General features: G+C 32.9%; 2 protein-coding genes across 3 annotated transcripts; one reads left to right on the forward strand and one right to left on the reverse strand.

Moving 5' to 3' along the window:
• Window positions 1-5,804: 5,804 nt before the first annotated feature.
• Window positions 5,805-6,708, reverse strand: LOC121243059 (blue copper protein 1b-like). Its single transcript, XM_041141121.1, has 2 exons — window positions 6,442-6,708; window positions 5,805-6,239 (listed from the first exon to the last, which is right to left on the reverse strand). Exons 1-2 carry the CDS (start codon window positions 6,626-6,628, stop codon window positions 5,983-5,985), a joined length of 444 nt encoding a protein of 147 aa, XP_040997055.1. The 5' UTR covers window positions 6,629-6,708; the 3' UTR covers window positions 5,805-5,982.
• Window positions 6,709-13,705: 6,997 nt separating this feature from the next.
• On the forward strand, window positions 13,706-16,302 carry LOC121243579 (thioredoxin-like protein HCF164, chloroplastic). 2 transcript variants are annotated; one of them, XM_041141707.1, is made up of 3 exons: window positions 13,706-14,058; window positions 14,135-14,716; window positions 16,141-16,302. In XM_041141707.1, exons 2-3 carry the CDS (start codon window positions 14,255-14,257, stop codon window positions 16,297-16,299), a joined length of 621 nt encoding a protein of 206 aa, XP_040997641.1. In that variant the 5' UTR covers window positions 13,706-14,058; window positions 14,135-14,254; the 3' UTR covers window positions 16,300-16,302. The 2 variants fall into 2 exon arrangements, with proteins under 2 accessions (XP_040997641.1, XP_040997642.1); XM_041141708.1 differs by having other exon boundaries at window positions 14,166-14,716.
• The last annotated feature ends 310 nt before the right edge of the window (window positions 16,303-16,612 follow it).

Genomic DNA, 16,612 nt, shown 5'->3' on the forward strand with positions numbered 1-16,612 from the left:
TAAGGGCTGCTTAAGGCTGCTTTTGGATGCTAAGGTGATCTCAGATGATTTGAGTTGATTTGTGAATAATAGTATTTTGTGAGTCCCATTGAGATGTGTTTAAATGTAAGTAGGTTGAGATATGTCTTTAAATATATGAAGTAGGTTGATATGAATTTAACTTTTTTATAAAAAAATCAAAAAGTAATGGGTCCCATTAATAATAGAATTGAGATGAGTTGAGTTGATTTCACCAACCAAACACATCCGTGAGTAATGTTATTCATCATTCTTTAATCTTTTATTCTCTCGTCATTTCATGATGTGATATTAAATGATTGGAAAATTCTTTATTATATTTCACTTGTTAAACAATTAATGTTACGAAGATGATGATTAAAACTTAAAAGGGTGATGACTACATTTTTTAATTAGATAAATATTAAATTCCCCCCTCCAAATTTGTAAATATATTTTTAATCCCAAATTAAATTTTCTAGTTCCCAATTGTTAGATTGTGGTCGAAGGTAAGAATTTGGAAACCCTTTATTTATTCGAACATAAAAGTTTTTAGAACTCAAGATAGATATGAGTCTTGAGGTGATCATGATGAGTATAACCATGTGTGAGAGCATTCTTTCTCGTGCATTGTTTCAAGTGGGTTAGGCTTATTTCATCATTTTGACCCAACCATAGTTCAACCATAGTTGGAGTGGTGCCTTACCAATGGTAGTGGCCTTGTAATAATATTGAACATAATCTTCTCTGCGAGATTCAAACTCAAGACTTATATCATAATATAATAATATTATGATATTACAAGAAACGCATAAATTATAATTAAAGATGTGAAAAAAATATCGACATGTTCATCAACCTTATGAAATGCTTAAAGCGAATTATGGTTTTAACATGCATAGATAATAAATTACAAATTATGATTTGCTATCTTCAACAAAAACTTAATATTTTCATTCAAAATCATCAATGAAAAATGTTTATTTGTGATCAGTTATTTCAGCAAAAATAATTATTTCCTACTAAAATGAGTTTATTTTTGTCTCAAATAGTCGTTATTGTCATAAATAATCTGTCACAAATACTTATTTTTCTTGTAGTAGTTGAAGGAAATAGAAATTCACCCGTTGGTTGAATATGGGTCTAGTTAGGAAATTACATTTTTTTTTCTTAATTTTAGAATTTTTTTTGGGTCAAAGTTTTGAGTTAGAAAGATCAAGAGTTTATTAAATTAAAGCTGATTCAGGCTAAATTATGAGTTTTATAAAAAAACCTCTATATATTTCTTAATTAGATTTTTCAAAGGGAGATGTGAGGTTTTTCAAACTTGTTCTTAATTATAGGATTATTTTTAGTTTTTGTAGACTAAAAAATTTTTGAAATATTTTTTTGAACATAGGAGAGTGTTTTTGGGGATTCGAAAGATTTTGAGGTGTCAAAAGTTATTTTAAAATTATAGGAAGCAGTTTTTTGAAAACTATTTAGAAGAGGGATATGATTTTTCTGGATAAAATCAATATTTTAAAATTAATATGTAAGGCTAAAAAATTATTTAAATTTTTTAGAAATAATAAAAAAAAAATTTTAATACATTTTTTTGAAATAGTAATAAAATAATTTGTGAATAATAATAAAAATAGTTTGAGTTACGATATTTTATTGGGTGTTAGGAAATGAGAGAAAAAAAACTGAATAAAAATATTATAAAGTTAAAAGATGATATAAAATTTTAATATTATCTTTGTTTTGAAATTCGAAAAAATTGTATTATTTTTTGTATTTTTTTAAAAGTTTGAAAAATTATAATGATTAGATAATTATTAGATAAAAAATTTGAGGAATTAAAATTAAAAATATTTTATATTTGAGTGATATTTAAAAAGGAGATATTTGAAAATAGTTGTATTTCCAAACAAGCCCTAAGTTCATTGTATAATATAACTATTAGTTGACGGTATATTAGAGGAACCATCATACTACGTTGTCTAATACTTGAGAGTTGAAGGAGAGGAATGCATTGATGCTTAGTAAAAATACTTTAATATTTATTCAAGTGAAATACATAAATTGGTTTTCATTTTATTATAGGCGATTTTTAATTAATAAAAACTAAATACACGAAAAACACTCGGATACCAAGGAAGAATATTTGATTAAAAGGAGATATGAATGAAGGATTGGACATACATCTACTAAAATGGGAACCCTAATTAAGGATGTTTATAAATTTGCTTTGAAAGAGGTTATAGGCATATTATTTTAGAGAGATGCTTAGTCTATATTGAAATCTCACAATTTTTTTTTTTTTTTTTTTACAAATTGTCGTATATTATATACAGTTTAATGTGATCCATTAGAATGTAAAATTCTTTTTATTATAAAGTATATGTGACGTATTACATTAAGATCCCGTTTAGATACAGAAACCGTTTCATCTCATTTCATCATTACAATTTTTTCAAATTCACAAACAAAATATAATAAATAATTTAACTTTTTCAAATTTCAATATAAATTTATTTATATAAAATTTTTATTTATACCTATATATTCTTGTTATTTTATTCTCTTTTCCTTTGAAGCTGTACACAAATTATGCTACAGCTTTTGTAGCACCGACAACAATACGTGAAATTTGAGTAATGCTACATATAGTTGTAGAGTGCGAAAATATTACACAGTCGCTTTAAAAAAATGAGTTTATTATAAAAAAATATTATTTTTTTCATATAGATTTCGTATTTATTTATTTTTTTCAAAATAATTAAACAACACTTATACATTCACAACTATAATTATCATTTTTCGTAAAATTTACTAGAGATTTGGGTCTACAAAATATCATAATTGGTGTCCGGAGGAGATGCATGCGCTGGAGATAGTTCATGCATTTTGGAAAGAACAAAGTTGGTGTCGATCCATCAGTACATTGGCAGTTGGATTAAAGATGCAAAAAAATGTGCTGAATAGTTTGCAATCATGATACATGCATGCAACCATTATTTTAAAAGGGAGGCCGCAAACAAAGCAGCCTATATCTGCACGATCGAGGACAATTTTTTTAGACAAATGCTACATTAATAAAATAATTATATAAAAACAATAATTTGTACGTAATTTTATTTGATTCGTTAAATTTATTTTATAATAAAAATAATTTTATAATTTGATAAATCAATTACGTAAATTCGTATAATTATTTTGTATAATTATTTTGTAGTTAGAATATTTTTTTTTTATCCTATAATATAAAGAAATTGATATGAAGTATTATATTAAGTTACGTCAATTTATAAAATAATTTTTTTTCAGTTCTTTATTATTAAATATTTCTCTTATAAATGAAAAGAGAAAAAAATGACATATTTTTTTGCATTTTTTTTTCGGCCATAAATTTTTTTATAATTAAATGCAGAATCTTTGATCTTTTCATGGCAATACTTCTTTCTATAAAAATCCGACAGGATGGACCACACGTTAGGACACCAGATAGATTTACCCAAAGAAGAGTCCCACTTTACATTGACACTTTTGGATTTTCTAAGTTCATGCAATGCATGTTTTAAATGTGCATAAGTAATTAATTTTGGGAATGCAATGAATAAAGTGAAAGTGAGAATAATTTCAGTGGCTTATAAGGCATTTGAATCATGAACATGATGATTCCTAGCTACTTATAGGACCTATGACTTGTGTTATTTTTATATGGTGATAGATAGAGATGAAGAGGTGACCATGGTAATGGAAGTACATGGGAACAACCCCTTCCCCAACCAAAAAAAAAAAAAAAAAAAAAAAGAAAAGAAAAAAACAGAAAAAAGAAAAAAAGAAATAAAGAAATTAATCAGAAGGCTTGGCAGGATTGTGGAGGAACTTGTAAAATCACCATGCATTCATTTCACAAGCTTAAACTCATGGGTATATATATATATATATATATATGAGAAATGATACTTGCAATCGTGAGTGAGTGTGCAAGCGTCGTACAGTCACTTTGAAAAAAGTGAATAAATACGGGACCCACATGAAAAGAAATTAATTTTTTAATAGTGGACCTCACTCTTTTTCAAAGCGACTGCACGGCGTTTGCGCACTCCACGACTGTATGTAATATTACTATATATATATATTTTATTATTTATATTTATATCTTAGCACCTATTCTTACTTGTGATCATATTCTTTTTTATAAGTATATCAAATACGTAAAATATTTAATTAAATAGGTAAAGTGTAAAGTTAGGTTCAACCTTGAGATCTCTACTCTGATATCGTTAAAATCAGAACTGTTTCCAAAATAAGCTGATGGGAAGATCATGTGTTTAATTATTTATATTTATGTATTAAAAAAAATTAAGTTGTTTATAAATAGTCCAAACTCAACTCGAGCTCAGTTCGTTTAATAAATAAATTTGATCAATTAAATTTGTTTATCAACCGAGCTTAATTCATATAGGTTTGATTTTGTTTGTATAAACTCATATAGATTAATTCGTTTTAATAGATTCATCTTTATTACTTTTACTTAAAAAAATAAAAAGGGAATTATCTTAAATGTTTGAAAAGATAAAAATGAAACATCCTCTTAATGCCACGGAATTATTTTCCAAAAGTCATTTTCAAAAATAAATGAGTCATAACTTCAATACATAATATTGCCTTAAAAACTTAACCATATTTTAAAAAAAGAAGAAAAGAAGAATGTAACCATATTTAAAAATTCACTTAATTGGGCTGGACTTAGTTATAACCTGATTTTTGTGTGTTTCGTTTCTACAATGGGCCTAAATATCAACTGATTGAGCAATATGGGCCGAATGGGTGGAAAAGGATCCAGCATGGCCTTTGTCCCTCGAAGTATTTTACACCAATATTTCGAGAGTATTTTTTTAGTAGTTTTTGAATACCAATATCTAATACCATTCATAAAAAAAAAAAAAAAAAGGTAAGATTTAATATTAAAAAAATGATTTTTCCAACTATTTTTTTTTTTAAAAGAGAGTGTGCAAACTCTACATACCTTAAAACTAGAAATATTATTTCTCATATTTCTATTATGTCATAAAATAATATGTTGATAAACTTTAATTCTTATATAATTTTATGATAAGATAGCTTAGATTGGACTATGAAGTCGTTCGTATTTCGTAAGTATTTAATAATTTTTCAGTTTTTAGGATTAAATATTTAAATAAGTACTCATGTGATTTTCATTTTAGATAAATTGGTTTTTTCATATTTTAATATATATATATATATATATATATGCTAAAATCACGTGTCACGTGTAAGAAGACTTATATTCTTATTTATTTTCCCTCATTTTAAAGGTTTTTTATTTTTTATTTTATTTTTTTATTTTTATTTATTTAAAATCAATGTGTGTCATGTGGCATGGTATGATGTATTTTAGTAATCTACTGATGAAAAATTTGTAGAACGACATATTACATCAAACCACATCTATTTATCAGCTTATTTTTGTAAACCTGTAAAATAATTATTTGCGAGTAAAATACGAGAAAATATATCTGCAACCATGAATTGTGCAACCGCCGTGTACTTATTTTAAAAAAAGTGAATAAATTATGAGATCCACATGAAAAAAATTAATTTTTTAATAGTAGACTCCACTTTTTCAAAGCGATTATATAGCGCTTACGCACTTCATGATTGTACGTAGAATTACTCTTAAAATATTTCTCTTATGTTAGTATAACAACTAACCAATCAATCATACAGTTTAAAACTCGCAAATTTAAAAACAAAGTTTTATTTTTATTATTGAAATTTGCATAACATCCAGGAGAAGCACAATTCCCCTCACACTTTTTTGCTATAAAGCCTCATAATAATAATAACTGTAAAAACAGCAATATTAATACAACCATTGCATAGAGATAGTCTCCAAATGAGTAAACCATACTTAAGCAGCACTGCGTCTTCCCTGGCCCTAGCCAGCTCTGTGATTTCTGTGAAGACAGATTAATAATGGGGGCGCGGCCATGGAATAGCAAAGAACTTCATTTGGCCTTGGCTGCAGTGAACGCCATTGTTCACAGCACATGCAAAGTAGTATGGCCTCCACTGTTTCAGCACAAACTCAAACCCCTTCCCACTCCCCTGTTTTGCGTCTGCCACAATGCTTGCCTTCCTGAAGTCACAGTTTATATAGCTCCACAGGTTTGGCAGTAGGTATACATTGTAGGAGGAAGTGTTTCTTGGTGCTGCATATTTGAACACTGCATGCATATATGCATGCGACAAAAGTCATGCACGTATACTATCGTTAAATCACTATTTGTCCTAAAAACTTAAGTAGATCATGTCAGTGTTCGAGCTTAAAACACATGATACTTTAACGTATACTATCATAATATGTTAATTCGTCATTTGTTCTGAAAGTTTAAGCTAAAATTAAGGCTCGTCATCAACAGTACTTACCTAGCTTATCGTTTATGTAAAAGGGACTGTTTTTGATAGCCCAATCAGTGTAGTTGAAGCCGAAACTCCAACCTTTTGACCCTCCAACCACAATGGTTTCGGCCTCACTCATGAGTACCAACAAAGAGGCAGTGAGAAGAAGCAAGATGAATCCTCCTCCTTGTGCACTTCCCTGACTAAAAGCCATGATCTTAATCCCGATCAAATTGCTCTATTTTTGTGGGTTTTAATCAAGGAATGAATGAGAGATGGTGGCAAGAGAGAGTGAACTGATGTGGGTTTATATAGATAGAGACATGATTTTCTTGGGAATGTGGGGGTTCAAGAAAACTGGCTAGAAAATTTTGGCTATCCACTACTCTTTTTCCACTCAGCTTTGGTTGGTAAGTGGAGGAAAATTGTAGGATGCTTCCAATTCAAATTCCTTGTTAATTGGAATCAAATTACGTATGTACGGATGTACCCCTGGGTTTAGGTGAAGTAGTAGGGGGAGATATGTCATCTATGTTTCGGGCATAGTGGTAAATTCAAGGGGTTTAGGAGCACAGTTTGGTCTTCAAAATTTAGTAAGTCTCCACTAGGGAAAAAGGAAGTGGTTATGATTAGCGAGGCATTTAAGTCAAATCCGAAGCAGCTGAATAATAGGTGTGGGTTGTTGGGCCGTTATAATGGGTTCATCGGTCAACTGACGGCACTTCTGTGCACACTTGTGGGCCTATTGTTAAATGGGCTGATAGCCCAAAACATTATTGCAAAATTGTACCATTCAAGTTCAACATGCGCTTAACACCAACCATATGGTTGACAGTTGTTAATGTTATTATATAAAGAGTAACGACTTGTAGTAGACATCTATTGTTATTATCCAAAGAGTATTGTTTTGTGCAAGTCTTAAATATCACATTTATTAAAAAGTAGAACCCATTATGAAAAAATTTAAAAAAAACTACTATTTTTTTGGTGGAGTCCACTTTTTTTTATAGAAAAAGTCTAGGAAGCAACCACTATTTGCATCAGTCGGATCACACACATGACGTGGCCTAAACAAATTTACCAATTTTTCTCCCTAAGAGCATTGACATTGGACTAATTAAATGAGTTCAATCTTCAAAATTTGATGAATTTATGTTTAAAATCACTGCATTAGATTCACCAAACACTAAAATCTGAAACTTTAAGCTACGGTGCATTCCAATTCATCTTCAAATTTGAAGACTCACTATTCATACTTTATAACCATTATTTTATTTACTTAAATTATTATTTCTCAATTTTGAGCCACAATATATTTAAGTTAGGCAACAATAATTTAAGTATTAAATTAAATTATTAATTAACATATAGTTATTATAATTGTAAAATTAAAAAAAATAAATTAAAAATATTATTATTAAAAAAATATTATATTATTATTTTGATGAATCCAATGGTTAATCTAATGTGGAGTTATGGATATGGAGATTTTGAATTTATGGAAAATATGTATTTTTCATTAAATTTTGAAGATGAAAATGATGAATCTAATGCTAATGCTCTAAGCCCCCCTCACCCCTCACCCCCATCTCAGTCCCCCTCCATCTCACCACGCACCCCTCCCCCTACATCTCAGACGGGCTTCGTCTCTGCCCTAACCCCTCCCCCTCCATCTCAGTCCCGCCCGAAGGAATTACATAATCTCTTTGTTTCTCTGTCATTTTAGGGCATGGTGTGCATCTAGAGATCTGCGGAAGAGAAACCCACGTCTAGAGATCTGTGCCACTGTAAGGTATGTTTAAGTGTTTCCTTACTTGGGTTTGTGACTAAAAAATACCTTATCTTGGTTTCTGATTGTAGTCTCTCATTATCTTGCTTTGTGCCGTCAATGAGGATTAAGGATATTTACAAGGTTAATTTAGGTTGTTATTCATATAGACTTTTTAGGCTGGTTGATTATTCAAGTTTGATTATGCAAGTTTGATTATTTGTTATTCATATAGATCTTTGCCTTCAGTGATAAATAGATTATGCAAGTTTGATTTAAGGCTGGTTGATTTTGTTATCTTTGCCTTGATAATAGAAATGCAAATTTACAGGTCTTATGTATCTAATGGATCTTTGCAATGTGTTAATTGGGTTTGATGAACAAAGAAATTTCTTAACTGCTGGATTTTTTTTTCATGGCTTTGCTTACCAATTTTCAAGGTTAATTTAGGTTGTTATTCATATAGAGAAGTTGTGTATAGCTGATAAAAAGACCATGCAAGTTTGATTTAGGCTGGTTGATTTTGTCATCTTTGTGCATGCAAAGTAGATTCAAGTCTACCACAATTTGTGTAAGCATATTCTAGAGATGCAAAACTTTTGTGTTAAATTGATGTCAAAATAATAAGAACACAAAGCATATAACTTATGTATTAACTACTGGAATATGTAAAATTCATACAAAATTTCTTATATAATTTAGAGTAACAGGTCAACCTGTATTTGTGATTATATGTTTGTTATTTAATTATATTAATGTAACAAAAATGTATAACATTCTTGCTTTGACCAAACTGTAATGAAAATTATACGGGAGTGATAGTCAACAAGGGTATAGAGAACTTGACATTAAGCATCTTTCTAAACCTAATTAAGCAAAGGTGTGTACTCAATCTGAAACTAGAATCTACTTTAAAACTACTAAATCTGGTTGATTTTGTTATCTTTGCCTTGATAATATAAATGCAAGTTTACAGGTCTTACTTATTTGATAGATCTTTGCAATGTCTTAATTGGGTTTGATGATCAACAAACTTCTTAACTTCTGGATTTTGTTTTTCATGGCTTTACTTACCAATTTTTCCCTTCATGGTTTGACTAATACAAGGGATCTATGGTTGGAATAAGTGACGGATTTTTAAGGCCTGAACCTTTGTTTGGATTTTGGACAAGGCCTAAACCTTCATAATTCACATAAGTAATAAGGAAAAGGCTCATGAGTGGCTCAACAGTATTAAATAACATAGTAGTGGTGTTAGGTGGAGTTTTTGAGTAATGCTTTACTCTGGTTTAGTATTTAAATACCAACAGTATTAAAATGCTCATAATATGTGCAGGGAGAAGCGAGATGTGGATTTTTTATTTGGGTGGATATACTTCATTTGCTAGATGAGAACATTTGTACAAGAGAGAATAAACGTTAGAAGATGTGGGATGACGTATTGGTGCGCGAGTATGAAGTTTGGAAAAGGGAAGATAAAGTAAGAGAGAGAAAGAGACAATTCTTTAGAAGGAAAAATGAAAATTATTGTGTTTGTACTAGGTTGTCACAATTGTAATAGTTTTGGCTTGATTCAGATAAGTTGTATGTGAACTTACACGTTATATGGAGTAGATTGTTTTTAAATAGACCAATTGTAATTGTGCTCCCCCTATGTTATATCAGTTATGATGTACAAAAGGGGTATTTGTAGGTTCATTAAATTAACCTGTGTAATGAAAAGTTGAGTTTAACAAACTGCTTGTGCACATGGTTTGATCTCCTAAAATCTGAAGCCATTCAAATTATAATTTATAATTGATCTACAAACTTGACAGTGGAGTTGTGGATCTTAATATACATGGCTGTTGTGGATATTCTTGCAGCTGATTTTATACGTCAAGTTCTTAATAACACAACAGACATCATATAAAATACAGCATTAAAATCAACAACAATACAAGGTCTTGAGTTCTGAAATGTGAGAACTTCTAGAGAAAGCTTAACAATGACATTGGTTCAAACTTGAAGGGCATTGAATGCAGATACCTACTGTTGTATACTAAAACATACCTTAGACAATAAGGCAAGGATTGTTCAGACAATGTGTTGGAAGGCCTTACAGTTCTAATTTTTAATTTTGAGTCATTCCTCGTCGTGCATTAATCATGTATTCATAATTTGTTTAGATGTCTTGCTATTGGTCATGCTTTTATTGAATATGCTTCAGAAGTCGCCATTGAAAATAGTTCACATTACAACTCGATTTGAAGGCTTCTCAAAGTTGCCAGATAGTTTCTTCAATTGTCAATGGGTGTGTTGGATTTGGGTACTCGTGCTTGGGAATTTAGATTTTAAAGGAGAAGTCGAGGAAAACCAAGATTGCTTTGCCTCTTAATTGGTAATATCAATCTAGCTGTTCTTGGCAATCTAGCTATATATATATATATAAAAATATATATACATATATATATATATATATATTTTATAAGTTCCAACCAACCATATATTTGAATACACATTAATCACAAATTAAAGATATGTACTTATTCAAAAACAATGGGTCCAAACTCTATTCTTCAACAAGTTGCTCTATGGAATCTTGTATCTCTGTAACCACGTAGTTTAATCTATGCTTTTCTTGAGGGGAAAAAAAAAGTTGCTCTATGGAATCTAGAGTGGCTCCCACCTGCATGTAGATGTAAATTTGGCATGAAAAAACTAACAGGGATGCAGTTAAGAAAAAATAATAAAGAAATAAATATGCTAGGAACAACCATATGGGCTACCATGAGAGAAATTCAGTTAGCACCAATGTTTTGAATACCGTTTTAGTAACCGTTTCGATCGAGGTATTGAAAGGAGAAATTTCAATATCGGTACCGTTTTGGATACAGTTTCGAAATAGTCTATATATGAATAAATTATATATATAAATATATAAAAATTATATTCTAAAATAATAGTCTATATATGAATACATTATATTTAAATATATAAATTATAAATAATTTGATCTGAATTGAGAGGTCAAAAAATGAGCTTGTAGTTTGAAGAAATGAAAAAAAAAAGAAAAAGTAAAGGACGAAATATCGGTCGATATGGGCTGAAATATCAGCCGGTACGGGCCGAAATTCTAACCGGTACGAAACTATATCATTCTCTGTACCAGCTACACCATAAAAAGGGTATATTTCGATGGTACCAACTGGTATGGTATGAAATTCAAAACTTTGATTAGTACACCTTAATATTTATCCTTCATATATTCTTAACTCAAGTTGAAGGGTGCCCATCATGTCTAAGTGACAGACATGATAATAATAAGTCTATAATCATTTTCAGAGAAGTGAATCTTGCCATTACCACATTAGGAGTCTTCTGATCAAATCCTTGTACCAATTCCTATATAAGAAATAATTTTCCTATCAGCATTTACCTCCACTTCATGAACACATATTTAATTATGGACTGCAACAATGGTGAAACACATGACTCTCACCAAGACCATTTGCTTTCGCTCAGGCAGTTAAAGTAGAAGCACACAAAAATGAAAGTAGAAGCACGATAAGACTAAAATAGTAGAAATCGAAGAACATTGTTTTTTCTCCATGCCTTAAAGTGGCAATACCCATCTAACAACACCCAAAAATCACCTCTCTCAGTACACAAGAAGAACATAATAGTATGGAAGGTCCGTTAAATGAGCACGCAAGGAGGGGCAGCGCTGGGCAGATGGATAAGCTTCGCCGGGTGCCGTTGAACAGATGGACAGCATTGCTGGGTAGAGGGAGGGCGTCGAGGGTTGCTTGGCGAGGGAGGAGGGGCATCTTCGTGGGATGCAACTTGGTTTGCTCTGTTCAATCAGCTCGCGAGGAGTGGTATACGGAGGAGCATTGCGAGGGGGCACTGAACAGAGAGACGCCGTCGCTGGGTGGCCCTGGGAAGAGGAAACTAACGCAATTCCTGGCTAGGGAGAGGGTGTGCGCGGGATATGAATCAAAATTCGAATGCTTCAGAAATGTAAAACCCACGAGCAAAACGTGCGTTTTGCTTTAAAAAAAAAAACCTAAATCCACGTAAGGTGTGAAAAGGATGATGAGCTACAATTGCTGATCCCTAGTTTTACTTTTCTTTGTAAAGGGTTTGCACGAGACTTGTTTCAAGATTACTTTATTATAAAATGTTTTTTATGATTTACGAGTATTATAATTTATACATTCATCAAAGTTTAAAAGCTATGAAACCATCATAAGTAGCATAACTCACTCCTACTATAACACCTTTAATGAAAAATAATAAACTTACAACTCTTTACAACTATTATACAACTCTACTTCAAGTTGAGAGTAGTTATATAAAACTTGAGTTACTTTTTAATTTAATGAGGTTGTACAATAGCATTAGTTGATTGTAAAATGAGTTATAAAATTGTGAAAGAATTATAAGTGTATCATCACTTTAACAAATTAAATAGTTCTTAGAAAGACTTGATCTGTAATTACATTTTATGTTTATGATTTGAAGAAGATATAAATTTCCACATGATCTGAGTCACGATTACACCATGCATATTGATTCAGACATGAGGTTAATCTATCTCTTCATCATCAGGTTGGTTGCCTCCTGAGTGGAGTATTGTTTATTTCTCAGAAGAAATTAGAGGCTAATAGCTTAATATATAGACCGCTCAAGATAAATTTTGGAAGACCATTCCCAATTTTTGAGTTTGAGCGCATTAAACATTTCCACTCTCTCAAGTCAAGTCAACCCAACCCAAGGTTGCTTGCGGTACCGAAGCGATATGCCTAGGTCTTCACCCAGGCGAGTAATGTTAGATACAATTATGTATTATATAAGTATCGCGTACTCATTCTGAAATATAGTAGGGTCTATTAAAAAGTAATGTTAGATGTAATTATGTATTGTGCAAGTATAGCGTACTCATTCTGAAATAGAGTGGGGTCCATCTTTAAAAAATTAATTTTTTTACGTGAGTCTAATATTTACTCGCTTTTTTTTAAAAGAAGTGCACGCTTGCATACTCTATGACTACAAATATCATTTCTTATCAAGATAACCGTAAAATGCCACTCGACGGATGTCATAATCCAACCCAATTAAGACTTAGGGTGTGTGTGGATATTGAAGTGAGTTGAGTTGAGTTGAGTTGTGATGATAAAATATTATTAGAATATTATTTTTTAATATTATTATTATTTTAAAATTTGAAAAAGTTGAATTGTTTATTATATTTTGTATTGGAATTTAAAAAAATTGTAATGATGAGTTGAGATGAGTTGAAGTGAGTTTGTTAACCAAACGAAGCCTTAAAGTCAGGCCCAAAGCTGATTTAAATGTCCAAGCCCTAATCCAAAGCTCATCTTAGAGCCCAACCCATGTTTGAAAGAAAATGAAAATACAAAACGAAGCCGTTTTGAGTGCACGCTAAACCCCTTCTCCAAGTTCTCTTCTCCCACCTTCGCAGGCCCACAACCGCACCCCCCCCCCCCCCCCCCCCCCCCCCCCCCCCCCCCCCCCCCCCCCAACCCCAAAATCCTCCCCGTTGCCTGCCACGCCGTCCGTTCACTTATTCACGCATTGTCTCAGCGCCCACGCCATTCGTCCTCTCCGGGTTGCGCCTCCACGCCGGTCTCCCTCTCCGGCTCCGTCCGTATCTCTCTCTCCCTCTCCCCTCTGCAACAAACCGAATGCCCCTTGTTCGCTCTGCCCCACGCCGTCCCAGCCATAGCCAAGCCACGCAACGCCACACGCCGCAAGCTTGTTTCCGCGCATCCGTACGTCACTCCTTTCCGACCGACCACGAGTTTCCGTTGGTAAGCTTCTCGGTTCCCTTCTCTCTGTCCTCCTCTATAGCCCTTTTCTTTTTGAACCAGCTACTGAAATGGTGTTAATTTTTTCATTATTTTTTAAAGTGGTATCTGTATCATTTACTTATATTTTTTTTCTTCCAGGCTGACCATTACCTTCCGCTATTGCATTTAACATCCGTGGATTTGTCACTGTTGGGGTAGTAAACGAAGGATCTTGACTCTTGAGGCCCTCCTATCTAGGAAAGGGAAGTCTGAGAAAATGAATCCTTTTCCCAAACAACCTTTGTTTTGCCTGAAATTTCCTTGGGACAACCATCAAAATCCAAGAAATGCCAACATCTGCAGCTTTGAGGGTCCTTGGATATTCAAATCCATGCATAGTCTTGGATCTGTTGCTTTCAATTTTGTCAGCTCCGTTTCAAAATCCTCGTATCCATGGATGGGTACCTTTAAGCCTTTCCAATTGGATGCTGGAACCAATCAAAGTCAGAGTTTGAAGTCAAGAAAGATCTTGACTCCTGAAGAGCAAGGAGAGGCAGAGCATAGAGCGTTTGCTGCAGCTTTGGCAACTGGGAAAGAGGCTACAGTGATTGAGTTTTACTCACCAAAATGCAGACTGTGCAATTCTTTAGTTAATTTTGTTTCCGAGGTGGAGGGCAGAAACTCAGATTGGCTCAACGTTGTCATGGCAGATGCAGAAAATGATAAATGGTTGCCTGAGGTACCCTACGTTCCTCCCGATTTTACATGGACATACATTCAATATTGAGACTAAATTTTGTATACTTGTTGGATATATCATATAGCTATCTGACATTATATGGAGGTTCTCGTTATATTATTTTAATTATATTTTCCTGTTTTAGGTTTTCATATCTTGGCTGATTTTTGCTGAGCTATTGCTGGTTCTCCTGGGGGTGGTGTCCCCACTCCCTATGACTTGTTGCAATTTTTAACTGCAATAGTAACTGTAGTTTTTCTTATAAGTAGAGGAAAATATCTCTTATTAGCCCATCCATTCACTTCTGTGTTTGAACTCTTCCAATTGCTTGAGAGGCCATTGATCACTCTCATTATTCCTGTAATGCAGTTCTCCTTAATAGCTGAAACATATTTGGGTTAGGTTTAATGCAGTTCTCCTTAACAGCTGAAGCATATTTGGGTTAGGTTTAATGTATAGTCACCACATTGTTGGATTTTTCTTACATTGATCTGTTTGTGTTGGAGAGTATAACAAGCCTGTGTTGTGGAGGGTAATATACTAGCTTTAAAGTCTTCGTGTCACGATCTTGCCCTTTGAAACGGATATAACAAGTCTAGTAAGTCTAGTATGACTCTGTCGCTATGTCTCATATGTTTTCCAGATGAAGAAAGTGCTGATGACTGATATGATTGTTAAATGCATTGGCAAACTTTTAAACAAGAAGAAACACACTTTTATTTATGGCCTGTTTGAATATGAGATGAGATGAGATGATTTGAAATGGTTTGTGAATAATAGCGGATTATTGGTTGAAATTAGATGAGATGAGATGAGATGGTTTCATCTCACCTCTGTATCCAAACGGGTGGGCTATTTCTGCATTATAGGATTTGTGCGGTGTAGGATTATTGTTCTTGTGTGTAGGATTTCTGCATTAACTTGGTATTAATTTCTCAACTTGTTTTGATCCCGTAGCTAGCTTCTTTTATTATATTGTGGCTATTTGTTTATGATATTTGCTGCAATCTTGTATGTGGAAATGCTACGGAAACCCATGTCTTGATTCAATTTCCACGCAGCATTGCTTGTAACGCTCATGTTGATCAGCGTTCCTTTTCAGCATAAACAAAGATGTTGGCAGTCTTTTTTAGGGTGTTATGGCTGGAGGAGGTTTTTATTATTTTGGAGTACAACAAACAGCTGAACAACTTTCTAATTTCCTTATAAAAAACTTTTTAATTTCATTAGATTAATATAAATTTCCAACTTTCCTTCTTTCCCAGGAAGTGGAGCAAGTGCCTGGAATTCCCAACTTTGTTTGGTTCCTTCCCCCCCCCCCCCCCCCCCCCCCCCCCCCCCCCCCCCCCCCCCCCCCCCCCCAATGATATGAATTGATTAGTATATGAAGCTGATTTTTATATCCTTATTCCTTGTCAATGCAGCTTCTTCATTATGATATCAGATATGTTCCTTGCTTTGTGCTGCTGGACCAGAAAGGGAGGGCACTAGCCAAAACAGGTGTTCCAAGCAGTCGTTTACATGTAGTTGCGGGTCTCTCACATCTTCTCAAAATGAAACGTTCCCAGAAAAATAATCACTAGCTTAGCATTGTGCCATTCGAACCCAAAAAAAAAAAAAAAAAAGTGGCGTAGCAGCCTCATAAGTTTTGTAACCAGTAGCATGTAATGTTTCCAACTGATTGGATACACTTCTATATTTCAAATGATCTTAGAAGAATCATCGGTGCATCTGTTGTTAGCTCTACTTCTACATGGAGTCCTGATTTGGATAGACAATTGCAAACCTCATATGTGGCTTTTGGTTAGGTCTGGTTCTGATGAAAACGACGAATAGACGGGTGCCACTTCAGCAACAAGACGGACATTTAAGGCCCTATTTGAATTTAGAGATGAT

Source organism: Juglans microcarpa x Juglans regia, chromosome 8D, assembly GCF_004785595.1.
Source record: "Juglans microcarpa x Juglans regia isolate MS1-56 chromosome 8D, Jm3101_v1.0, whole genome shotgun sequence".
NCBI lineage: Eukaryota > Viridiplantae > Streptophyta > Magnoliopsida > Fagales > Juglandaceae > Juglans > Juglans microcarpa x Juglans regia.